At 43.1% G+C, this 26,834-nt stretch overlaps 1 protein-coding gene across 1 annotated transcript in view; it reads right to left on the bottom strand.

Moving 5' to 3' along the window:
• PAFAH1B1 (platelet activating factor acetylhydrolase 1b regulatory subunit 1) overlaps positions 1–26,834 on the bottom strand; it is a 63,401-nt gene that overhangs the window by 19,993 nt on the left and 16,574 nt on the right. The window contains exon 2 of the mRNA XM_004593972.3: positions 7,052–7,241. Coding sequence (XP_004594029.1) covers positions 7,052–7,083 — 32 coding nt within the window. The 5' untranslated portion in view covers positions 7,084–7,241. The remainder of the gene's footprint in view (positions 1–7,051; positions 7,242–26,834) is intronic.

The raw sequence follows: 26,834 nt of genomic DNA, 5'->3' as shown, positions 1-26,834 counted from the left end.
CAACCGAATTATCAATATTTTTGTCAATATTCACTTACAGTATCAATGATACAACATTCTTATATGGACACCCAATTTTATCAAAGAAAATCATCTACGGTTAGATGTTCAGGGGCTAATTCTCTATTAATTTAAACAATGTTGCCAAACAATATCCATGTAAATAAAGGCTATCTAACATCTTTACATCTGAATCAAATACACAGATTTTTTTTTAAAAAAAGATTTATTCATTTTTATTGGAAAGTTAGATTTACAGAGTGAAGGAGAGGCAAAGAGAAAGATCCTCTGTCCACTGGTTCACTCCCCAAGTAGTTGTAATGGCTGGAGCTGAGCTGATCCGAAGCCAGCTTTTTCCAGGTCTCCCATACAGGCACAGGGTCCCAAGGCTTTGGACCATGCTTGACTGCTTTCTAGGCCACAAGCAGGGAGCCAGAAGGGAAGTAAAACTACCGGGACACGAACCAGCAGCCATATGGAATCCTTGGTATGAGAACACTTCAGCCACTAGGTTTCCATGCCGGGCCCAAACACATAGATTTTTAAAAAGATATTTTAATTTCTGCGAAACGGTTCCCAAGAATTGTAGCAATTTATGCCCCACACAACATCGTGTCTTTATCACCTTCACTTCATAAAGGTATCTAACAAATACAATTTCCAGATTGCATACAATGTGCATAAAGTAGCACCTCAAATGAGCTGCTCTTTACACATTATACTCACTGTAAAATTCTTCAACTCAAGTTCAAAAAATTTTACTGTCTAGGACTGATGTGGCAACAAGTTGTTGCTGGTGAGGACAGCCCAGACCAGGGTGTGTATTTGTCATATTTCCAAGCCAGCATCCTATACATAATGTGGCCTGGGAGGCAGAAGATGATGGCTCAAGAACTGACACCCGTCGGGAAGACCTGGTTGAAGCTCCAGAATCCTGACTTCAGCCTGGCCCAGCCCTGGCTGCTGTGGCCATCTGGGGAGTGAGCCAGCAAATGAGATCTCTTTTCCTCTGTCACTCTGCTTTTCAAAAGAAATCCAAAAATCCTTCTCTCTCCCTAAATATTTACTTGTCTTCTTGGTAGGTAGAATGACAGAGAGAGAGAAAAACAGACCAGATTGATCTTCTAGCTGCTGGTTCACTTCCCAAAAATGTCCACAGTAGCAAGGGCTGTGCCAGGACAAAGCCAGGAGCCCAGAACTCCATTCAGGTTTCCCATAGGGGTAACAGGAACCCAAGTACTTTGGGTCATTACCTCTAGCTCCCAGGCAAATCAAAAAGAAGGCAGAGCAGAAGCGCAGAGGTGAAACTCAATCTAGACACTTCAATACAGCTGTGGTATCCATGGCAGTGATTTAATGTGCACATCACAACACCAGTCTCTAGTTACTGTCTCTGGTTCCCAAAAGGACCCGCCAAAGTACATACCAAAGTGTACTCTCAAGCTCAGCTATCTGAAGAGTACTTTTTCTGAAGTCATTAAACCAGCAAGCAGTAAAATAACTCCTAAATGCTCACAACAGTCAAGACAGGATCAAGTAGAACCGGGAGCTGACAATTCAATCCAGGTCTCCCTCAGGAGTGGCAGCTCAATGGCCTGAGCCATAGCCTGCAGGATGCTAGAATCAGAGCAGGTTCAAGAGTCAAACACAAGGGCCCTGGGTAGTGCCAGGATCCCACATGGCGCTGGTTTATGTCCCAGCAGAGGCTCCGGGCTCCTGGCTTTGGATTGGTGAAGCTCCGGCCATTATGGTTGCCTGGGGAGCGAATCATCAGATGGAAGATGTTCTTCTCTGTATATCTAACTTTTCAATTAAAATAAATCTTAAAAAAAAAAAAAGACTCAAACCCAGGTAGTCTGATATGAGACGTAGGCAGTCCAGGTGGAACTTGAACTAATACACCAAAGGCTTACCCCACAAATGTTTCTAAATGGCCTGAAATCACTTAACAAAAAAGCCGCCCACACAAAACCAGGTAAGCTTACACTCATTTATTTGAAAGAGTTACAGAGAGACAGGAAGGTGGGAGAGGAAGACAGATCTCCCATCTGCTGGATCACTCCCCAGTGGCTACAAAGACTGGGGCAGGACTAGAGATCTCCTACAAAGCCAGGAGCTCAACGCTTCTTTCAGGTTCCCCTGGAAGAACAGTGCATGGAGTAAGTGCTTGGGTCATCCTCTGCTGCTTTCCCAGGTAAATCTGCAAGGAGCTGGATTGGAAATAGAGCAGCCAGGAAGTAAACTGGCAAGCAGGAAGCAAACTGACTAATAAAGGATACCAGTACTGCAAGCTGTAACCCACTGAACCACAGTGCCAGCCCCTATATTTTTAAACACTTGGTTTTACTGTTCGGGTAACTAACTAGATATGCAAGGTGCTAACAGTTACTTCCATACAAAACAGAAGAGGAAAGGGTATAAATTATGGTAGGAATCTAAAATCAAATTTAAATATCTGGACCTGAAGTAATTATAAGGTAGACCAAGTAAAAATGTATGACATAAAGATAATGGACATACAGATCAGAAGCTCAAGAAAAACAGATGGAGAAAGTAGTAAAGAGGTAACAGCAGTTAATACTATGACAGGAAAATGCATTTAGGAAGATGATACAGGGTAAAAGAAAAAAACTATAATGTAAATGACAGAACTCTAACAGATATTAACATTTAAGAAGTGTTGAGGAAGCGAATGGGTCTACCATGGTAAAGTCTGCAGCATGTAAGTGAGTCAATGGAAAAGCGTTTCAAAGAAACACACGAGTCAATAGTAACAGAAAGGTAAGTCAAATAAACACAATCTGGGGCTAAAAAATCAGCTGAACTTAGCAGGCGTGGCTTCAGAACTTACAGCAGGGGGCAGCCAGGGCATAAGAAGCAAAGTGGCTGCTGTGGGGTGAATATCCCATATGGGCACCAGTTCAAATCCCGGCTGCTCCATTTCCATCCCAGCTCCCTTATGGCCAGGGAAAGCAGAGAAAGAACACCCAAACGCCTGGCCCCTTGGCTTCAGCATGGCCTCCTTCAGGCTGCTGCAGCCACTTGGGAGAGAAGCAGCAGACTAAAGGGCCATCTCTCACAAAACCCCACCCCTCGACAGTCTTAGACTTAGTATCAAACAACTGGTGATACTCCTACTTAAACTTTTTGTGACAACTGGGACCAGGATAATAGCTAATCCTAAACTTCAGGTGTCAGGATCCCATAAGGGCCCTGCAGTTTGTGTCCTGACTGCTGTTTCCCATGCAGCTCTCTGCCTGTGGCCTGGGAAAGCAGCGGAGAATGGCTCAAGTGCATGGGCCCCTGCAACCACATGGGAGACCCAGAAGAGGTTCCTGGCTTTAGATTTGCTCAGCTCCAGCTGTTGCAGCCATCTGAAGGGTGAGCCAGTGGATGGAGGATCTTTCTATCTCTCCTTTCATCTTTCAAATAAAAATAAATAAATCTTAGAAAGCAGTACACTGAATAATAATAATAAAAAGCCCTTAACAATAACAAATGAAATTGTTTGCTTTCTAATTTATCCCAAGTTTATGTAAAATGCTAAGATTTGATTTTATGAAGTTTAGCTTAAAATCTCTTTCACTGTTCTTTCATGCCACAGGGTAACTTTCGCAGCAGTCATACCACCCCACCACTATCACCCATAAGATTTAAAAGTTATTCAGACTGCTATCATCAACTAGTCAAATTACAACTCTAAAGAGAACGGATAGCACTAACAATAAAAGCTGAGTATCTCAAAATCCCCAGCATTTCTTACAAATTTATATCAATGCACAGAATAGCACGAAGTAGAGGAGACTGAAGCAGCGGCTATTTATCACAGGTAAAGGAACAGATGTTTTGGCTAAAAGCAGTGGAGTTGGGAATGAAACTACTCTGAAGCCAAAATGATAGTAACAATTTTTATTTTTAAAAAATTTATTTTCATTGGAAAGGCAGATCAGATTTACAGAGAATAAGGACAGAGATAAATATCCTACATCTACCGGTTCACTCCCCAAGTGACCACAATGGCCAGAGCTGAGATGATCTGAAGTCAGGAACCAGGAGCTTCCTTTAGGTCTCCCACATGAGTGCAGGGTCCCAAGGCTTTGGGCCATCCTTGAATGCTTTCCCAGGCCACAAGCAGGGAGCTAGATGGGAAGTATAACAGCCGGGTTACAAACTGGTACCCATATGGGATCCCAGCGCTTGCAAGGTGAGGATTTACCCACTGAGCCATCATGCTGGACCCCTTGAATCTTCTTTTATGGTATTAAAAAACTGGGGACACTAGAATATTAAGAAGATGCTTTCAGGGGCCAGCTCAACTGGCTCAACCAGCTATTCCTCCACCTCCATGTGGGAGACCCAGAGGAAGTCCCTGGCGCCTGGCGTCTGACCTCTGTTGGTATATCTGACTTTCCAATAAATATAAAATAAATCTTAAAAAAAAAAAAGTCAATGTCACAAAAGACAAAGGCTGCAGGAATGTTTCACATTAAATAGGATTAGAGACAAAACAACTAAATATGTGATCCTATATATGAACAGGTACATATACAAAGGAGAAAATACGTTATTAACAATATGAGGGTCCGGTGTAAAATCCTCACTGTGCATCTGCTGGGATTCCATAGACGCTGGTTCATGTTCCAGCTGCCCACATAGGTGTCCTGGAGGAGGCTCCTGGCTCCTGAGTGGCTCAGCTCTGGCTGCTGTGGCTACTTGGGTAGTGAACCAGCAGATGGAAGATATTTATCTCTGTACCTCCGCCTTTCCAATAAAAATAAATCAATCTTTTTAAAAACAATATCATGAGTGCAACTGAACCACCATATTATAGGAAATATAAAACCACTGTGTCAGTTACTTCTTTTTAAGATTTATTTTTTCTTTTTTTTGGTCAAGTTACTTTCTAAAATTGCTATCTGTACTATGTTTCACCGAAGAACAGGCTTACTCTTTTTTTTTTTTTTTTAAATAGGATTTATTTATCTTTATTGGAAAGGCAGATGTTACAGAGAGACGGAGATACAGAGAGAAAAATCATCATCTGCTGGTTCATTTCCCAAATGGCTGCAATAGCTGGAGTCGAGCCGCTCCAGAACTAGGAGCCAGGAGCTTCCTCTAGGACACCCATGCAGGTGCAAGTGCCCAACAACTTAAGCCATCCTCTGTTGCCTTCCCAGGCCATAAGCAGGAAGCTGGATCAGAAGTGTAGCAACTGGGACTCAAACCAGCTCCCGAATGGGATGTCAGTACTGCAGATGGAAGATTAGCCTCTTAAGCTACTGCACCAGCCCCTGAACCTCCTTATTCTTAGTAACTGAATGCTGAAGACTGGTGCATTGACTCAACGGCTAAATCCTCACCTTGCTAGTGCCAGAGTCCCATATGAGTGCAGGTTCATGTCCCAGCTGCTCCACTTCCCATCCAGCTCCCTACTTGTGGCTTGGAAAAGCAGCAGACAACGGCCTAAGGCTTTGGAACCCTGCACCCATTTGGGAGACCCAGAAGAAGAGCTCTGGATCAGCTCAGCTCCAGCCATTGCAGACACCTGGGGAGTGAACCAGCAGACTGAAGATCTTTCTGTCTCTCCTTCTCTCTGTAAATTTGATCTCCATTTCCAACAAAAATAAATAAACTAAAAAAAAAAAAAAAAAAAAAAAAAAAAAAGGCACCGAATTCTGAAGAATCCAGTTGAAACAAATTTTGATATATAAAGCTTGCTCTCAAATGATTTAGGAAACATATACCCTACCCTCACACATATATCCAGAGAGCAGATGATAAAGCAAATGATGCAAAATGTTAACAGGTGAATTTGTTAAGACATATCTATGTATGTTCTTTTTACTAACCTTGTAATGTTTTTCGTAAACTAAAAACAATTTTCAAAGAATTTTTTTTCCAATTACTATAGGAAATTAACATATAGATAGGGGAGTGGTGCTGTAAGTAGTACACTGAGCCCCGTGGCAATGCAGTAGGGGATGCCAACAGGGCTTGGGCCACAGAATTCATGTGGGAGATGCAAAAGTGGCTTTGGACCAGCAAATGGAAGTTCCTTCTATCTCTGCTTCTCCTTAACTCAAATAAATAAACAACTTTAAAAAATTTGCAATGGTGAAGCCATTTCACATCTCTTTCACTATGTTCCTTGTGGTAACTCTCTTATTAGCCATCTCACGAAATTCTATAATAGCCACTGGATGGTGGTAAAAAATAAAAGTACAAGACAAAAGTTACTAGCATAACAAGGTTTTCATTTTTCTAAAACATGAATTTTAGACAAAAAATTAACCAGAGTTCTTAAGCACCCACCTTCATATTCAACATAACATATTTTAAAAACAAACTTAGAGGCCAACATTGGGCACAGTGGATTAAAGATGTCTTGTACAAAGTCCATTTGAGTAACAGTTTAAGCCCTAATTGTTTCACTTCAGATCCAGGTCCCTGCCTATTCATCTTGGAAAGCAACAAAAATGGCCCAAATATTTGGGCCCTTGTCCCCGATATGAGAAATTTTGACAGTTCTAAGCTCCTAGTTTCAGCCTGGCTCATCTGTCATTATTGTGGTCATCTAGTAAGTGAATCAACTGATGGAACATTCTCAATTCTCCCCGCTCCACCCCCAACTCTGCCTTACTAAATAAATAAATCCTTAGTGAAAAAAGACAAAATAAAACAAGATAAAAACTATCCTAGGAGCTAATGATATGGCACAGCAGGCAAAGCCACTGCCTTCGCGCTGCCATCCCATGAGCTATGGTTCAAGTCCCAGCTGCTTCATTCCACTCCAGCTAACTGCTAATGTGCTTGAGAGAACAATGGAGGAAGGCACAAGGTCTTGAGCCCCTGCATCCACATGGCAGACTCAGAAGTGGATTGTGGCTCCCAGCTACAGACTAATTCAGCTCTAGTTGTTACAGTCATTTGGGGTAAACCAGCAGATGGAGGAAATCTCTCTTGCTTGCTCTCTCCCTTTAACCCTCTGCGATCCCCTAACCCCCAAACTCTGCCTATTTTTTTTTTTAAAGCACAAAATAGAAAAACTTACAGTTCATCTCGTTGTCTCTGGGACAGCACCATCTTGGCTGCAATGTCAAGTTTATCTGATATAGTGGTATGTCCCTCCTTTGGGAAATCAAATCTGCCACCAAGTGGCCTCCACACAGGGGAAAATGATTCCTTTACAAGTGAATCCAGCCAGTGATCAGGAGATATTCAACAAGTAAGGTTCATTCCACCTGAGACAAAAAAAGAGAAAAGATTATTTTTAGTAAAGTGTAAGTTATTAATTTTTAACTTCAGTACATTAAAAAAATATTTAATCCACTGTGATGCAACATCAATAACAGATGTTTTCCATTCTGAAAATCAATAGTCAAAATACATATTTTATGGAGCAGTGAGTTAAGGTGTGGAATATAACACCAGCACTCAATGTGAGTCCCACCTGCTAGCCCTAGCCACTGTGGCCATTTGGGGAGTGAACCAGCAGAGAGACTATTCCGCCCTCTTCTCTCAGTATCTTTCCCTTTCAAATAAGTAATTTTTAAAATGTATATATATTTTATGCATTTTAAATTAACTTCAGTAGTTTAGTTAGTCAAAACTACACCATTAATTTATTAATTTATTTCAGAGGCAGAGATACAGAGAGGGAAAGAAAGATATTATATCCAATAGTTCATTCGCCAAACGGCCACATAACCAAGGCTGGGGTAGACTGAAACTAGGAGACAGGAACTTCCAGATCTCCCATGTGGTGCAGGGATCACCCTCCCCTGCTTTCCGAGGCATGTCAACTGGAAGCTGGACCGGAAGTGAACATCCAGGAATTAAACCAGTGCTCACATGAGATACTGGTACTGCATTATGTCACAGTGCTGGCCCCCAAACAGCGCTATTTTTAAAAAATGCTAATTTATTCATTTATTATTCATTTGAAAGGGAGAGCAAGAGACAAAATATACTGTCTCCCATCTGCTGGTTCACTCCCCAAATGTCCACAACAGTTGTTAGACAGGAGGAAACCAGGAGCCAGGAAGTCAGTGTGGAGCTCAGAGCAGGTGACAGGGGCCTGGGCACTTTGAGATGCCACCTCCCAGGCATATCAGGTGGGATTCAATCTTAGGCACCCTGATCTGGGATAGGCACTGTCCAAGTGGCAGCTAACCCGTTATGCACAATACCCGCTCCATAAACAGCATTAATTTTAAACTGAACATATATTTATTTACTTCAAGCTTTGTTTTATCTGCCAGAAATATTTTATTTCAAACACGTTAATATTTCTTTAGACTACAATTCACCTACAGAATGCACAATAAAAGCTGTTATGTTTCTAAATTAAAAAAAAATCTTGTAAAGACCACAATTTGCCCCCAAAGGCAAAAATTAAGATTTCTAATTTGCAAAATAATAAGTACAATAGGTAGTAGGTGTTTGGCACAGTGGTTAAGATGCCACTAAGGACCCCCACATTCCCTAGCACAGAACCTGGGTTCAAGTCCAAGCACTGCAGCTGATCCCAGCTTCCAAATCCTGGCTCCAGCAACATGCGGGTCAGACCAAAGCCATGAGCCTGGAACTCAATCCAATCCTTTCGTACCAGCAGAAGGAACCAAGCCATTTGTGAGTGATCACTTACTGCCTCCCAGGGTACCCACTAGCAGGAAACAGGATTGTGACAAGGCAACCAATAGAAATTTTAAAACTATTTTAATCTAGATCCAAACTAAATCAAATCAATAAACAATCACTTGGGTACCTGATGATACTAACTAGCTCAATTTTCATGAAATTATGCCATATGGCATTTATTTTTCAAAAGACTTTTGAAATATATAATGAAAAAGTCATCAAAAACTGACACAGTTTCTGTCATTTGCTTTAAAAAATGTTGGGGGAGAGCAAGTGGGTGAGAGGCAGATACATCGCAGATACATCAACAAGATCAACATGGAGGTCACAGTCACTACAACAGGTTCATTACATTTTTCTCTAATTTTATCTACATGTATGCAATTTTCTATAACAAAGTTTTCCTCTTTTTTAAAAAAATCAGGATTCAATAGAAACAAGGACTCAAGGGATGCAGTCAAGAGAAAGAGGGAAACAAACAGGATCCAGATGTAGAAACCTTACACATAAATATGGGTCACGTATACAAGAATGGGAAAAAATACATATAATTTTTATTTCCAAAAAATATGGATTTATCAAGGAGGAGACATGGAAAAAAGCAGCAAGAGGACTGAAATAGCTACAGTAAGGACAGAAAAGACAGACCGAAGATGGAATTTCTCTAATAGTATGGGCAGCGTGGCTGCAGACACAGACAAGGCACACATTTACAATGATCCAGGGCTGGGTGGAGTGCATACAGTGTGGGTGTGATGAATCATGATGAGGAGAGCTGAATTAACAGTTCAAAGTATCTAAGCTGCATTGTGCAGAAACAACAGAAGCGACAGAGATCATAAAGATCAAGACAGCAGAGGTCTCTACATCCTGGTAGAACCACCAAAAGGCTGAAGCCAGAGTGGAAATTATTCCATTTAAAATGCTCCAAAGACAGCCCCAGCGTGGTGGCCTAGCAGCTAAAGTCCTCGCCTTGAACGCCTCGGGATCCCATATGGGCGCCGGTTCTTATCCCGGCAGCTCCACTTCCCATCCAGCTCTCTGCTTGTGGCCTGGGAAAGCAGTAGAGGACGGCCCAAAGCCTCTTCCGGGTCTCCCATGCAGGTGCAGGGTCCCAGTGCTTTGGGCCGTCCTCCACTGCTTTCCCAGGCCACAAGCAGGGAGCTGGATGGGAAGTGGAGCTGCCGGGATAAGAACCGGCGCCCATATGGGATCCCGGGGCGTTCAAGGTGAGGACCTTAGCCGCTAGGTCATGCCGCCGGGCCCAAAAAACAAATAAATCTTAAAAAAAAAAAATTATCTTAAAAATATAATATAGGGTGGCTTGACTCAGTGGTTAAAGTTCCCGACAGAGAAGTTGCAGTGACAGCAGCAGTAGCAAGTCCTGCCACTCACGTGGGAAACCTGCACTGAGTTCCTGAGCTCCAACTCTGAAAGGCCAACCTCTTCAGGCATCTGGGAGGGGAGCCAGCAGTGGGGAGTTCATGCTTGTGCATGTGCTTTTTCTTCCTTTCAAATAAAAAAGAAATTTAAAATAAAGAAAATATACAATATTTCAATTTAGCTTTTTGGCTTTTAAGTAATATTCTTTCAAGACATTTGTTTATTTATTTGAAAGGCAGAGTAAGAAAAATCTTCCAGTTGTTGATTCATTCCCCCAAATGAACTTGCAGGGGCATGAGGAGACAGGTAGGCTGAAGCCAGCAACCTGGAATGCAATCCGCATCTCCCACAGGAGCTGCAGGGACTCAAGTATTTGAGCCACCACGTGTTGACTCCCAGGGCGTGCATCTGCAGGAAGCCACAAGGCAGAACAGAGCTGTGACGCAGGAAGCAGCCATCACATGCCACAGTGTAACAACTGCACCAAATGGAAATGGTTTATACACAACTGCAAAATGTCACACGAAAACAGAAACAAAAGTTCTAAAACTGTGCAAGAAATAATCAGAATATTTCACAATGAGCAATCTACATAACAGTATAAATTAGACAATATTTTCATACACACCTGCTAATCTCTTTTAATTTCACTGGATTCCTTTGAGAGTGTGATGAAAGCTAAGATCTCGCCTCTCAAAGAATCACGTATGTATGAAGATAATCAAAATACTCCATTCATTTAAGGAGGTTCATAAACCTTTTAAAAGCCAACACAAAGAATGAGAAGACTTATCATTGTTGAAATGTATCTTGGCGGGGTTTCAATAACTTTTCAAAGCCATGTGTATATGTTATACACACGTTACAGAGGAGTCTGGTTTATCCATCTGAACATCAATGTCCAGACATTCTTAGAGATCAATTCAGTGCTGTCCAAGCACCAGAAGCAGGCTTCAGCAGGCTTTGGAAGTGCAGAATTCTATTTTCTACTCTCATATCAGTCCACTTCTCTGCCAACCAGTGCAATTTCCAACATAATAAAATATTTATTTATTTATTTATTTATTTTTTAAAGATTTATTTTATTTTTATTACCAAGTCAGATATACTGAGAGGAGGAGGGATAGAGAGGAAGTGGAGCTGCCGGGATTAGAACCAGCGGCCATATGGGATCAAGGCGAGGACCTTAGCCACTAGGCCACGCCGCCAAGCCCAATAAAGTATTTATTGTTTGGGTAACTGCAACATCACAGAAGGGTTCAAAACAAACAAACCCTGGAGGCATGACCTAGCGGCTAAAGTCCTCGCCTTGAACGCCCCGGGATCCCATATGCTTGTGGCCTGGGAAAGCAGTCGAGGATGGCCCAAAGCTTTGGGACCCTGCACCCGCGTGGGAGACCTGGAAGAGGTTCCTGGTTCCTGGCTTCGGATCGCACTGGCCGTTGCGGCTCACTTGGGGAGTGAATCCTTGGATGGAAGATCTTCCTCTCTGTATATTTGACTTTGTAACAAAATAAATAAATCTTTAAAAAAAAAAAAAACTAACAAAAACAGAAAAAGGGAAAAATGAGCTTTTCACCAAGGTGGCACCAAACGTGAAGGCAGCTCCTACCCCTGCTAAAGTCAGAGCTAAAGCAAAGCTCCGCAGGCTCTCGGGGAAGAGAAGCTTTATGGTGGCACAGAGGTCAGGCTTGTTTCTGGGGTTTTCTGAGGATGTGTGGGCTGTGTCCAGAGCCACGCACACACGATGGCATGTTATTGCCCACGTTCCAGCAGCCCAAGACACTGCGGCTCTGGATGCAGCCCACACATCCTCAGAAAAGCCCAGGAAGAAACAAGCTGGATCTCTGTGCCACCATAAAGCTTCTCTTCCTCAGTGGGTCTGCGACAAAGAATGGAACAACACATCCATGTTCATTGTGGTTGTCAATGACAACAAGGACCAAATCAAGGACCAAATTCTGACATTTATGTGGCCAAAGACAACGCCCTCATCTAGCAAAATGCAAAGACAGCATAGTTCTACTGGCTTCTGGCTATGACATTCTAGATATTGCCAATAAAACTGGGATAATCTACATAGAATCAAGCTGGCTAATTTTACGCTTTTCCACTAATAAAAATTTTTTTTTAAATAAAATTATTGGGGCTATCCCTATGCAGTGGATTAACCCACCATCAAGCCCAGGAGGGTCTTGACCACACTGTGGTCTAGCTCTCTCTTCTCTCTCTCTATAGCTATGACTTCCAAATAAATGAATAAATCATTAAAAACAAAACCACAATCTGACTTTCCAAGAAAAAATAATAAAAATTTAAAAGATGATTATTTATCCATTGAAATTTTTCCCATTTTGCATTTAGATTTGTTACATAAAATAGGTTCCATTTATCGGAATCTTCATTTCATAAATAATCTAATTTAATACATTGGGACCTGCTAACTAAGAGTTGATAAAATAGGGAGAAATATAGAAAAAAAAGATACATGAGGAAAAATACAAAAATTATATAGAAATGACAAAAACCCAATTTTCAAATAACAAGGCATAGAAATAATAGACTTGGGCTCGGCGGCGTGGCCTAGTGGCTAAGGTCCTCGCCTTGATCCCATATGGCCGCTGGTTCTAGTCCCGGCAGCTCCACTTCCTCTCTATCTCTCCTCCTCTCAGTATATCTGACTTTGTAATGAAAATAAAATAAATCTTAAAAAAAAAAAAAAAGAAATAATAGACTTAAGTTCCACTGAACATTTAAAATGTCACTCAATAATTATTAATAATTCCATCCTCTCTCTGTCTCTCTAATTATCTCTCTCAAATAAACCTTAAAAAATTAAAGGTCAGATTCTTCATATACTTGAATAACACACATTACACTTGACAGTTCATAATCCTATTCCAAATATTTCCCAAATATCACAATGAAGGCAGAAGCTATTGTTATCAAGAGTTGAGAACTTCCCATACCAATTTTCAAGAATCTAATAAGCAACTTTTCCTAATAAACCATATGCCCTATGATACCCTACAAAAATCAAATTTTTTTTTTTTTGGTTTTGGAAAGTCAGATTTACAGAGAGAAGGAGAGACAGAGAGAATACTCCATCCACTCGTTCACTCACTCCCCAAGTGGCCACAACAGCCAGAGCTGAGCCAATCTGAAGTCAGGAGTCAGGAGCCTCCTTGGAGTCTCCCACATGGGTGCAGGATCCCAAGGCTTTGGGTCTTCCTCTACTGCTTTCCCAGAATATAAACAGGGAGCTGGAAGAGAAGTGGAGCAGCCAGGATAGGAACGGGCACCTATATGGGATCCCAGTGTAAACAAGGCAAGGACATTAGCCAATAGGCTATCACGCTGATCCCAAATCACCAGGTTTTCTGAAAGACAACAGAGTTTCATTAGTTTCCCTCCTGAAGCCCAATCAGGGTGGCGACAAACTGAAGTCAGGAGTCCCTTACCAATATGAATATCTGGCGTGGGTGGAAGGAAAGCAAGTACCAAAGTCACCCATCATTCACTGGCTCTTAGTGTGTGCATTAGCAGCAGCTGAATCAGAAGCCAAGAAACTGAGACTCAAACCAGGCACTGTGATGTGGGACGCAGGCATCACAAATAAGAGCCACCACGCCACCCCCACCGTCTTTGCCACTGTAGTCAATAGTGTACACACAGACTGTACACAATCCACTGGGAAAAAAAGTTTGTAAATAACTTTTTAAAAGATTTACTTATTTTTATTGGAAAGGCATATTTACAGAGAGAAAGATATTCCATCCTCTGATCCTCATCCTAACAGCCAGAACTGAGCCGAAGCCAGGGGCCAGGAGCTTCTTCTGGGTTACCCACACTAGCGCAGGGTCCCAACGCTTTGGGCTGTCCTCTATTGGTTTCCCAGGGAGCTGGAAGAGAAGTGGAGCAGCCAGGATACGAACTGGCACCTATATTGGATCCTGGCCGATGCAAAGCAAGGACTTTAGGTACTAGGCTACTGCACTGGGACCTGATTTTTTTTTTTTAAGATTCATTTTTATTGGAAAGTCAGATAGTCAGAAAGTCAGAGGAGGAGAGACAAGAGAGGAAGATCTTCCATGCGATGATTCATTTCCCAAATGACTGCAACAGCTGGTGCTGCATCGATCCAAAGCCAGCAGCCAGGAACTTTCTGCAGGTCTCCCACACAGGCGCAGGGTCCAAAAACTTTGGGTTGTCCTCGACTGCTTTCCCAGGCCACAAGCAGGGAGTTGGATGTGAAGTGGGGCCACAAGGATTAGAACCAGCACTCATATGGGATCCCAGCACATTCAAAATGATTACTTCAGCTGCTAGGCCACTGCGCCAGGCCCACCCTAATATTTTCATAGTTAAAAAACTCAATTTAAGTTAGAAAAGTAAAAACCACTATAGTTATGTGGCTGTGCATGCTGCTTTACAAAAAATCAGGTCAGGGAACAGCAGGTAAAGCTACCAACTGCAGTGCCAGCAGCCCAGCTCCAGCAGTTCCACTTCAATCAAGCTCCCTGCTGACAGGATTGGGAAAGTAGTGGAAGATAGTCCAACTTCTTGGGTCGCTGCGCCGAAGTGGGAGACCCAGAAGAAGTTCCTGGCTCCTGGCTTCACACCAGCCCAACTCTGGCTATTGCCATTATCTGGAGAGTGAAGGAGGGTCTTTCTCTCTCTCTCAGTCTCTGGTGTCAGTACGGTGGTGCAGCAAGCCAATCCTCCCCTGTGACACTGGCATCCCCTATGGGCACTGGTTTGTTCCTGGCTGCTCCACTTCTGTTCTAACTTCCTGCTTACTGTCTGGAAAAATAGTGGAGGGAAGCTCAAGCCCTTGGGCCCTGCACACATGGGGTGACCCAGAGGAAGTTCCTGGCTCCTGGCTTCATATTGGCTCAGCTCTGGCCATAATGGCCATTTGGAGAGTGAAACAAGAAATGGAGGATCTCCTTCCTTCCCCTCTATAAATCTGCCTTTCAAATGAAAATACATTTTAAAACTAAATACTAGCAATAACCAGTATTCAAGAGAAAAAATTCATAAAATGTAATTACTCACTTTACACAGCATTCTAAAAATCTCCTTTTTACAGAATCAAGCTGAAACACTGCTGATACGGATGTAGATCACAATAAAGTCCCAAAAACACTAAAGAAAAAATTGGATAGAAATCAGGTATTTATAATTGGTACATTTCCATTCCAAGGTAAATGTTGTAGTTCCAAAAATGGTCAGCATAAAGCAAAAACAACACGGCCTAGACAATCAACTAAGCAAGCTGAACTTCATCTAAGACTGACAAGCAGCAAGGAATAATCAAGACAGGAGATTACTCATTTTAACAGACTAAAAGCCAGGTTGAATTTATCAAGTAGTTTTTATGAAGTAATACGCAGTAGGGTCCTATTGTATACAATTTGCCTAGTCTCACTAAACATCAGTTTCTTCATTAAAGTTGAATTTCCTCAATTGTAAAATGGGCTTACGGATAAAACTCTCCTCACAGGATTAACTGGATTAAGCAGAAAAATGTAAACAAATTCTTATAATATTCAAACACAAATACGCTCTCTATTGCCATTAAATCTGAACCTTAATTATATTTACAAAGTTGCAGCTATTGGGCCCGGCGGCAGTGTTGCCTAGCGGCTAAAGTCCTCACCTTGAATGCCCCGGGATCCCATATGGGTGCCAGTCCTAATCCCGGCAGCTCCACTTCCCATCCAACTCCCTTCTTGTGGCCTGGGAAAGCAGTCAAGAACGGCCCAAAGATCTGGGACCCTGAACCCACGTGGGAGACCCGGAAGAGGTTCCAGGTTCCCGGCTTCGGATCAGATCTGCACAGCACCGGCCGTTGCGTTCACTAGGGGAGTGAATCATCGGACGGAAGATCTTAGTGTCTCTCTTCTCTGTATATCTGACTTTGTAATAAAAGTAAATAAATCTAAAAACAAAACAAAGTTCCAGCTATCGCACAATGAACACTAGCAGTAACTTGGGACATGCTTTGTCATAAAAGTCTCTGAAATCAAGGGACTTTGGGCACTTACTTATAGACTGAAGAATTATATAACATACCGAGGAGTGTTATATGACTGCCATTATGTAAATTTCAATAAAAACTGTAAAATTCACCATCTATTTTTTTCACCTTTCCTTTACCATATTTCCAAGCACCAAGTCTCATTTACGTGATGTAAAACTACCATCCAAAATCTACAAACTAAAAATCTATTTTCTAATCAGTTCTGGAACCAAGATCCTGATGCCATTTCTTTCCTAACACTCATTCCTAGCAGTCTCTGGTTGAGTAAGTCTTACTTCTAAAGGAAGGTATTGCCAATAGCTGGATCATAGCTTTCGACTGACAATGTTCAATCATCTCTTTATGTTCATTATCTTATAAGAGCATCACATCTGGCTCAGTCTTTCACTAGAGGGTTAGCATGAGACAGGTTCTATCATACCCCCTGAGACAGTTGGTATTATATTTGAACAAACATTTGTTAAAAGGCTACCACAGAGGACCTGGCACAATGGCTCAACTGGCTAATTCCCCACGAATGCAATGCCACCATCCCACATGGGTGCCAGTTCATGTCCAGGTTGCTCCACTTCCCATCCAGCTCCCTGTTTGTGGCCTGGGAAAGCACTTGAGGATGACCTAAGTCTGTGGGAACATGCACCCAAATGGGAGACCCCAAGGGAGCTCTTGCTTCCTGGTTTCAGATTAGCTCAGCACAGCCAGAACAGATATTTGGGAAGTGAACCAGTAGTGGAAAATCTCTGTCTCTCCTTCTCTGTAAATCTGCATTTCCAATAAAAATAAATAGAAATTTAAAAGATTATCCCGTGATGGTATTTTTAAAATAGTACCTGAATCAGCAGTCTGTGAGTAGGGCCGATGACCCATGTGTGCATGGGTTTTATCCAGTTATGTGAAGGCCTTGCAGTAAGAACACTGTCTTCCCGAAGAGGGCATGCTGGAGCAGACCGCCTTCACAGCCGAGCAACCTCAGCTTTTCCTCGGTCTTCAGCACCGCAGCCCACCCTGTCAGTTTTGAACTTGCCAACCTTCACAATAATGTGAGCCAATTCCTTCAAATCACACATACACCTTTACTGATTCTGCTTCGCTGGAGAACCCAGATTATTATACCCCAGTACTATTCTAGCATAATAATACAAAATCCTTTATTAATGCATTTGTAACCAATCACTAGAATTAAATTTCTTCAACTCTAATACTGCCTGAAGTCTATTCTCAGTATTTTCCAAATCAATGCCTTCAAGGGTTATCAAACATAAACCCCTTTCCACTTTGCAATAAACAAACAAACAAAAAAAATTCTGAAGTCACTGAGGTGCAAAATAGGTAACTGAAACTTATCCTGTTATTCATAACTCTCTCCCCGCTAAGAATTATTTGATATTCTCTGCTACCACAACTAGTAAGCATCATCTCCTTACTTCTGTTCTTTTTTGTTTCTTTCTCAGCCCACCTCATCCTGTCTTGGCTGCTCAACTAAGGATAAGAACTAGGATGCACCTTCTTCACCACTTAAAATGTACAAACACATTTTAAACAGTCTTCATCCCAAATGTATTTATGGGCACTCAACTTCCAGCCCGATAATGTGCTTGGGAAAGTGGCAGGTTCTTGGACCCCTGCACCCACATGGCAGACCCAGAAGAAGCTTCTAGTTCTTGGCTTCAGACCAGCCCAGCTCCTGCTGTTGCAGCCATTTAGGAAGCGAACAGCTGACAGTAGATCTCTATCTGTCTCTCCTCCTCTCCATAAATCTGCTTTTCAAATAAAAAGCAATCTTTTTTTAATAAATGAAGAGTATTGTGCTAAATTATCTTACTTGGGTTTTAATTACCAAACTGATGTTGATATTAACTGTCTGTATAAACTTTGGCAGTGATTCTTTAAACTGGAAAACGCCTTTGAGGAACCACTTGGGGAGTGAACCAGCAGTTGGAAAGTATTTCTCTCTCTCTCCATAAATTGCTTTTCCAATAAAAATAAATCTTAAAAACATGTTTAATTGAAAGGAAGAGAAAAATTTGGAGCAACTGTCTTATCAACTTTCCCCCATGCCTCAACCCTCCACACCCTGATCAGTGGTCCACATGGGCGACGAGAGAGAGAGAGAGAGAGAGAGAGAGAGAGAGAGAGAGAGAGAAAGAAAGAAAGAGCAAGCAAGCAAGCTCTTTCATCTGCTGCTTCACTCCCCATATGGTCCCAACAGCCAGAGCTGGGCTGGTCTGAAGCCAGGAGCCAGGAGGTCCATTCAGGTCTCTGAAGTGGGTGCAGGGTCCCAAGCACTTGGGCCATCCACCATTATTTTCCTAAGCACATTAGCAAGGAGTAACCAGTACTCAAATTGGTACCAATATGGGATGCTGGCAGGGCTTTACCTACTAAGCCACAGCAACAGCACTAATCAGTTTCTTGGAGTATTCATTTGGCAGAATTGTAGGCATATCAATGAGTTAATACACACAAAATGCCTAGAAGAGATCCTGGTGTGCAGTAACAGCTGCAAGAATTTACATGCACAAAGATGCTGCATATCACTTTTAGATTCTCTTTTCCCTACCATAATACCCTTTCATTGTGCTACCACACAAAACTGAAAATGTTGGGTCTAAAATGTGATTATCATTGAGGTAGAAAGACATTCAGTTATGACTCAATGGTTTTCCCTAAAAACTTGATAGTTCTTTCTCAAAAACCCACAGTAGTGCCCAGCATGGTAGCCTTGCAGTTAAAGAAAGCCCTCACCTTGAATGTGCCAGAATCCCATATGGGTGTCAGTTCTAATCCCAGCAGCCCGGCTTCCCATCCAGCTCCCTGCTTGTGGCCTGGAAAAGCAGTCAAGGATGGCCCAACATCTTGGGACCCTGCAACCACGTGGGAGACCCAAAAGAGGATCTGGCTCCTGGCTTCGGATAAGCGCAGCTCCAGCTGTTGGGGCCACTTGGGGAATCAATCAGCAGACAGAAGATCTTCCTCTCTGTCTCTCCTCCTCTGTATATCTAACTTTCCAATAAGAAAGAAAAAAAATCTTTACAAAAAAATCCATAATAAATGTATCCACCTACAATGTATCTATAGCACCCCATTAACTTGCATCTCAAACAAAAGATTAATTCTGCAGAGGAAGAAAGTTTTCTGCTTTTCAGCACAGCGATGTCACTGCACTTAGGATATCCCCAGCAAAGCCGAGGGAAGCACAGGTGTATGTCCCTAACCTCCCTCCAATGTCTGACACTTATCCATTCACCTTCAGGGTTCGGCCTGAGAGCAGCCCGTCCACTTGACAGAGGACATCCCTTCTTGAGTTTTGCATCATGCACCTTTCACCTTGACAGCTACTGTCCACTGAATGAATGCCATCCCATGCCAGGCCGCTTTCCTGTACTCCACCAAGAAACACACACACACCTGATGAGGAAACAAGTTTACTGAGATTGGGTCACGGACCCAAGGTCAAACAGCTAAAGAGCAGAAAGACCAGTATTCAAGCCAGATTTTTTTTAAAAGATTTGCTTTTATTGTAAAGTCAGATTTGCAGAAAGATTTGCCATCCATTGGTTCACCCACAAGTGGCCGCAATAGCCAGAGCTGCGCTGATACTAAGCCAGGAGCCAGGATCTTCTTCCAGGTCTCCCACGAGCTGCAGGGTGCCAAAGCTTTGGGCCATCCTCAACTGCTTTCTCAGGCCACAAGCAGGGAACTGGAACAGTTGGGATATGAACCAGTGCCCATGTGGGATCCAGGAGCATGCAAGGTGAGGACTTTAGCCCCTAGGCTACTATAGTGGGCCCCCAAGATTTTGGTTTTGATTTCTCACACCAATGTGGGCATGACAGAGAAGCCAAGAAAACAGGATTCCATCTGTATCTATTTACATACTCAGGTTCTGGGTATGACTTTTTGGGGGGGAAATGTTTCTAACATCAAGTTTGACAAAAATCACAAAATCTATACTATGTTCCCCTCAATCCATTTTTCTAACTCTATATTTGTCATCCCTAGTACCACAGTGACCTCCTTAGAGGCAAACACTAAATTGGATTCAATTTTTTAAAAAGGATTGATATTTTTACTTTAAAAGCAGAATGACAAAGGAGCTAGAGATCTATCAACTGGTGCATGCTCCAAAATGCCTCTAAGAGCCAAAGCCTGTTATCCAGGTCTCACCGTGGAGATCAGGAATCCAAGGACTTCAGCCATCATCTGCTGCTTTCCCAGATGTGTCGGCAGAAAGCTGGAAACACCTGACTCAAAGGGGCACTCCAAGGTACGATGCGGGTAACGCAAGGGGCAGCTTAACCCCATGTGTCCAGGGATTCAATCTTTGCGACTCTAAAACCAGGCAATGTCTGGTATTCCAAAAATACTTGTAGGTAATCAAATTTTGAAAGCAAAAGTCTCAAAATGGAATGCATGTGTTTTTACTTACAAGCAATTATAAAATAATTTATAACTCCATGACATTTTACAGCTGATAAAACGTCTGGGATCAGCATTTTGAAACATCTGACTAAGCCACCCTTGCAATGCCAGCACCCCACACCAGAGTGCTGCTTTTACTCCCAGCTACTCTACTTTCATTCCAGCTCCCTGCTGATGTGCCCAGGAAGAGAATACAGGATGGTTCAAATCACCTCCACTCATGTGGGAAATCAGAATGAAGCTACTGGTTCCTGGCTTCAACACGGCCCAGACCTAGCTGTTTTGGTAATTTGGGGAGTAAATCAGATGGAAGATTTAAAAAAATTTTTTTAATTAAATTTTTTAAAATTACAAAGTTAGATATACAGAGAGGAAGATCTTCCATCTACTGATTCACTCCCAAGTGGCTGCAATGGCCAGAGGTGTTCCAATCCAAAGCCAGGAGCCTAGAGCCTCTTCTGGGTCTCCCACGTGGGTGCAGGGTCCCAAGGCCTTGGACCATCCTCAACTGCCTTCCCAGGCTACAAGCAGGGAGCTGGATGGGAAGCATCGACACCGGGATTAGAACCAGCACCCTTGGGGCCCAGCACGTAGCCTAGCAGCTAAAGTCCTCATGTTACACGCGCTAGGATCCCAAATGGGTACCAGTTCTAATTCCAGCAACCCTGCTTCCCATCCAGCTCCCTGCTTGTGGCCTGGGAAAGCAGTCGAGGACGGCCCAAAGCCTTGGGATCCTGCACCTGAGTGGGAGATCTGAAAGCAACTCTGGCTCCTGGCTTCACATTGCCTCAGTTCCAGCCATTGCAGTCGCTTGGGGAAGCAAATCATTGGATGGAAGATCATCCTCTTTGTCTCTCCTCCTGTCTGTATATAAGACTTTGCAATAAAAATAAATCTTAAAAAAAAAAAAAAAGTACCAGCACCCATATGGGATCTCAGTGAGTGCAAGGTAAGAACTTTAGCTGCTAGGCTACCATGCCAGGCCCTAGATGGAAGATTTATCTCCTTTTTATGTTACTCTGCCTCTCAAATAAGTAAATAAATAAATCTAAAACAAAATAATTTTATAATTCTTTTATAGAAAAAGAATTTGGACATCAGTTACAGAGAGAGGGAGACAGAGATTTTCCATTCACTGGTTTATTCCCCATATAACTGCACCAGCCACGGCTGAAACATCTGAAGCCAAAAGTCAGGAGTTTCATTCAGGTGTCAGTGTTGCTGGTAGAGGCCCAAACATTGGTCCAGTTTCCACTGCTTTTCTCAGGCTGTTAGCAGGGAGCTGGATAGGAAGTGGAGCATGAGCTGGTGCTCCTAGAAGACGTCGGCAGCTTTACCTGTTACACCACAGTGCCAGTGCCTGTACCACATTCTTAGAATAAAAAACCTGACAGTGGGTGTTAGAGCAACTCGGCTGGTACTAGAGACCCACATCCCAAATGGAGCTGCTTGGTTGTATTCCAAGCTACTGCGCATCTAACTCAACTTCCTGCTAACACACACTACAGGAGGCAGCACAGAACAGCTCAACTATTTAGCTCCCACTACCCACATGTGAGACCGGAACTGAATCAGGGGCCCATTGCTTCAGCCTGGCCCATCCCTACGATCCTTGGTCAGTGAGTCAATGGATGGAAGGTCTCTTACCTTCTGTCTTTCAAATGAATGAAAATACATTTAAAAAAATTTTTTTTTATTGGAAAGGCAGATATACAGAAAGGAGGAGAGACAAAGAGAAAGATCTGTCGTCTGCTGGTTCACTCCCCAAGCGGCCATAACGGCTGGAGTTGAGTCAATCTGAAGGCAGGAGCCCAGAGCTTCCTCTGGGTCTCCCACGTGGGTGCAGGGCCCCAAGGCTTAGGGCCATACTCGACTGCTTTCCCAGAACACAAGCAGGAAGCTGGATGGGAAGTGGGGCTGCCAGGATTTCTACCTTTGAAAGAAAATCTAATCTGTAACAAATTACCAATTATACAGCAACTGTCAAAGCAGTATTGGTCAAAAAACAACTATCATGTTTTATGTTCCTTCTTTCAATTGTAACACATTAGGATTGAACCATAAAAAATTGCCAGTAGTTCAATCTGATCAATGACATTTGAACAGCATTACCAAAAGCTTTGAACTGCTAGAATAAGTGACAGAACTTGAGCACTTTATTTACTATTCTAATAGTTTTCACAAAATTAAACTAAGCAAACAATAAATAAGTTCCTATTCTGTGATTTCGCAGTACTTTGTACTTCTCACGCTGCACTGTAATTATCTACCATGAAGCTCTACAACACTTCTCTCAAGCTGCAATCATGGCATGTTCCTTACTGTATCTCCAAAAACAGTAGGTAGCCAGTGCTTCTAAACAACTGTTAATCATTACTGCAAAACTAAGACCAGTACTTAATGTGTGCTCAGAAACTGTATCATTTTATTCTTACCTTACTTTTTTTAAAAAAGATTTATTTTTATTACAAAGTCAGATATACACAGAGGAGGAGAGACAGAGAGGAAGATCTTCCGCCCAATGGTTCACTCCGCAAGTGAGCCGCATCGGGCCAATGCGCGCCAATCCGAAGCCAGGAGCCAGGAACCTCTGCCAGGTCTCCCACGCGGGTGCAGGGGCCCAATGCATTGGGCCGTCCTCTCCTGCTTTCCCAGGCCACAAGCAGGGAGCTGGATGGGAAGTGGAGCTGCCGGGATTAGAACCGGCGCCCATATGGGATCCCGGGGCTTTCAAGGCGAGGACTTTAGCCACTAGGCCACGCTGCCGGGCCCTCTTACCTTACTTTTAAACATTTTATGTATTTATCTAATTTCCTTGAAAGAGAAGAGGAAAGCAAACAGACAAACAAAAATCGCCCATCAGCTGGTTCACTTTCCAATACCTGTAACAGTCTAAGCTGGGCCAGGGTGAAGCCAGAAGCCAGATGTTAGAACACCAACTAAGTGGGAGCCAGCATTGTGGCACACAGGTAAAGTTATCATATGTTTTTTGGGTTTTATAAGAACAAAAACAAGGTAATGGATATAGATATTGTGGCACAGTAAGTTAAGACACTGTTTGCAACTCCTGCAACGCACATCAAAGTGTCGGTTCAAGCCCTGGCTACTTCACATCCAATCCTAATACACCCCCCCCAAAAAAAAACCCCAAATGATAGCTCAAGTACTTCAGTTCCTGTCATCCACATGGGAGACCCATATGGATTTGTAGGCTCCTGGCTTTGGAATAAAACAGTATACGCAAGGGTTGGCTGGGTGGATGTGTGGATGTCAATGTGTCCTTTTACCTCCCCCAAACCTCCTAGCTCTTAATTCTGTCTCAAAAGGTAAAAGGTAAAAAGAAGGGTAGGCATGGTGGCACAATAAGCTAATCCTCCACCTGCAGTGTCAGCATCCCATATAGGTACAAGTCCCAGCTGCTACACTTCTGATCCAGCTCCCTGCTTATGGCCTTCGTAGGTCCAGGGGTCCCTCGGACGTCCTTTGCGCTGTGCCCCACGTTACGGGGCCATTTGTCGCGGCTAGCTGAGCCGGAATAGTAGCCGAGCGAAAAGCACCGACACACGGAGACCATGATGGTGTTAGAAGTGCTGGGAGCCGTCCTTTTTACCATATCATATCCTCTTCCCCCCAAGCCCATTAACAGGACAATAGGACGCCAATGAGTCTGCAAAGGCCAGATGCTACTGCTGTAGGCCCGATTCCTAAGTGCTCAGCTTAAAGAATGTAACTCAGCTCCTCAGCCCACAACAATAACAGATGTCTTTGAGTCCTTGTACCCATTTGCAAGACCCAGAAAAAAGCTCCTAGCTTCTGGCTCCTGGCTCCTGGCTTCAGATCAGCTCAGCTCCAAACACCGCAGCCATCTGGGGAGTACCAGTGGAAGGAAGATCTTTCTCTTTCTCTGTAAACCTGCCTTTCCAATAAAAAATATATTTAAAAAAAGAGGGGGGGACCAAGGTAATGGGATTACTAATGCAAACAGTCTAAAGGAATTATGACAATGCAAAAATCGCTGCAATTCTGCTGTTTCGTGGTAAATTTTCCTGCAGTTAATGCACAGGATACAACAAAGCAAAGAAAGCATGGAACGGAAGCAGAACATAACACAGGTGAGACCATGGTTACTACAATTATGTAAAGGCAAAATTTTTTCTTTCTATAACATAATCCATTATTTGCTCTTTAAAATTAAAAAAGGGTTCTTCATTTTTATTTGAAAGGCAAATTTTGCAAAAAGAGACATCTTCTATCCACTAGTTCACTCCCCAGTGGTCATGACGGGCAGAGCTGGGCTGATCAGAAGCTTGTAGCCAGGAGCTTCTACCAGGACTCCCACATGGGTGTTGGGTCCCAAGGACTTGTGTCATCCTCTGCTGCCTTCCCAGGCCACAAGCAGAGAGCTGGATCAGAAGCGGAGCAGCAGGGACATTAACCAGTGCCTATATGGGATGGCCAGCACCACAGGCAGATTACCCTATTACACAGTACTACATAGTGCCACCTCCCACCAATTGTTCTTGGTCTTCTTTATTTTTTTTAAATATTCATTTATTTTAATTACAAAGTCAGATATACAGAGAGGAGGAGAGGCAGAGAGGAAGATCTGTCGTCCGATGAATCAATCCCCAAGTGACCGCAACGGCTGGTGCTGAGCCAATCCAAAGCCAGCAGCTAGGAACTTCCTCCGGGTCTCCCACATGGGTGCAGGGTCCCAAGCCATTGGGCAGTCCTCAACTGCCTTCCCAGGCCACAAGCAAGGAGCTGAATGGGAAGTGGAGCCACCTGGATTAGGACCGGTGCCCACAGGGGATCCTGGTGCGTTCAAGGTGAGACTTTAGCCCCTAGGCCACCACACCAGGCCGGCTCTTGCTCTTCTTTAAAAAACAAAACAGAACAAAAAGATGTACTTACCTGAAAGGCAGAGAGACAGACACACACATGAAGAGGGAGACTGACCTTCTGATCACTGGTTTACTCCCTAAATGCTCACAACACAAGAGCAAGCTCAGGCCAGGTCAAAGCCAGGAGCTTCATCTGATCTCCTACATGAGTGGCAGGGACTCAAATGTTTAGGTCAACAGCTACTGCTTCCCAGGTCCAGTAACAGCCCTGATCCTATATTCCTGCACTGTTTACATCCACTGGTAATTTCTTAGATGCTATATCAACCTAATGGGAAAACAAGTGGAATGTTCCTAACGTGAGGCAAACTATATGCCTAACTGTGGAAAGTGACAACAAACATAATGTTAAGACAGTCCCTTGCTAAGATGAGTGTGTCCCAGCTTCAGCTCTTGACCCCAGTCTTTTTGCTAATGAAGATTCTGGAAAGCAGTAGTGATGGCTCAGATGATTAGGTCCTGCCACCACCACGGGAGTCCTGAACAGAGTGGCTAGTTCCCCATCTAGGCTCTGAGCCCAGGCTTTGTTTCTGTGAACCATCCAATGGGATTCTCTCTTCATCCTACCTGTCTGCTAAAGTTTGTAGAGAAAATCAAATTTAAATTATGGTCAAAAAGAAATTTGAAATCATGCATAGCTTTTTCATAATATGTATTTATACAGATAAATTTATATAATATATATAACATATATATATAAATTCCTTATATATCCACTGGCCAGACACTGAAGACGTTTTCAGACTGACTCCTGTGTCATGGCTGGTCTTCCCATTTTGAGAGCTGTTAAAATACTAGCCACCCATCTGTGCTAAACACGTTAAAGACAGTAATACTTGGGGTTGGTGCTGTGGCTTAGTTAGTGAAGCCCCTGCCTACTGCGTTGCCCCAGTGGGCACTGTCCTGACTTGAGTCCAGCCCAGCCCCAGCTGCTGCAGTAATTTAGGGAGCAAACAAGTAGAATGAAGATCTCTCTCTCTGTACTGCCTTGCAAATAAATAGTAGGTGGGGCTGGTGCAATGGCTCAGTGGATTGGCTAATCCTCAACACGCAGCAACCAGCACCAGAACTTGTTAGTAGTATCCCAGCTTCTCCACTTCCCATCTGGCTTTCTCCTTATGACGAGGGAAAGAAGAGGAAGACAGTGGGAGCATCGGAGGAGGCTCCTGGCTTCAGATCAGCTGAGCTCTGGCTGCTGCTGCTGCTGCCACACGGGGAGGGAACCAGTGGGTGGAAGATCTTTCTTCTTCTCCTTCTCTCTGTAAAATCTGCCTTTCCATTAAAATAAATAAAACTTTAAAAAAGCTAAAAATTAAAACTCTTTTTACAAAGACCCCGTAAGAAACTCCAGCTTTAGTACTAAGCGATTTTACACACATTATTTTTAGGACTCCCTAAAAGAAAAACTACAATGGGCCCCGTGGCGTGGCCTAGCAGTT

This window comes from Ochotona princeps, chromosome 17 (genome assembly GCF_030435755.1).
Source record: "Ochotona princeps isolate mOchPri1 chromosome 17, mOchPri1.hap1, whole genome shotgun sequence".
NCBI lineage: Eukaryota > Metazoa > Chordata > Mammalia > Lagomorpha > Ochotonidae > Ochotona > Ochotona princeps.
Note: the sequence above shows the minus strand (reverse complement) of the source record. Positions and strands in the feature narration are given on the sequence as shown.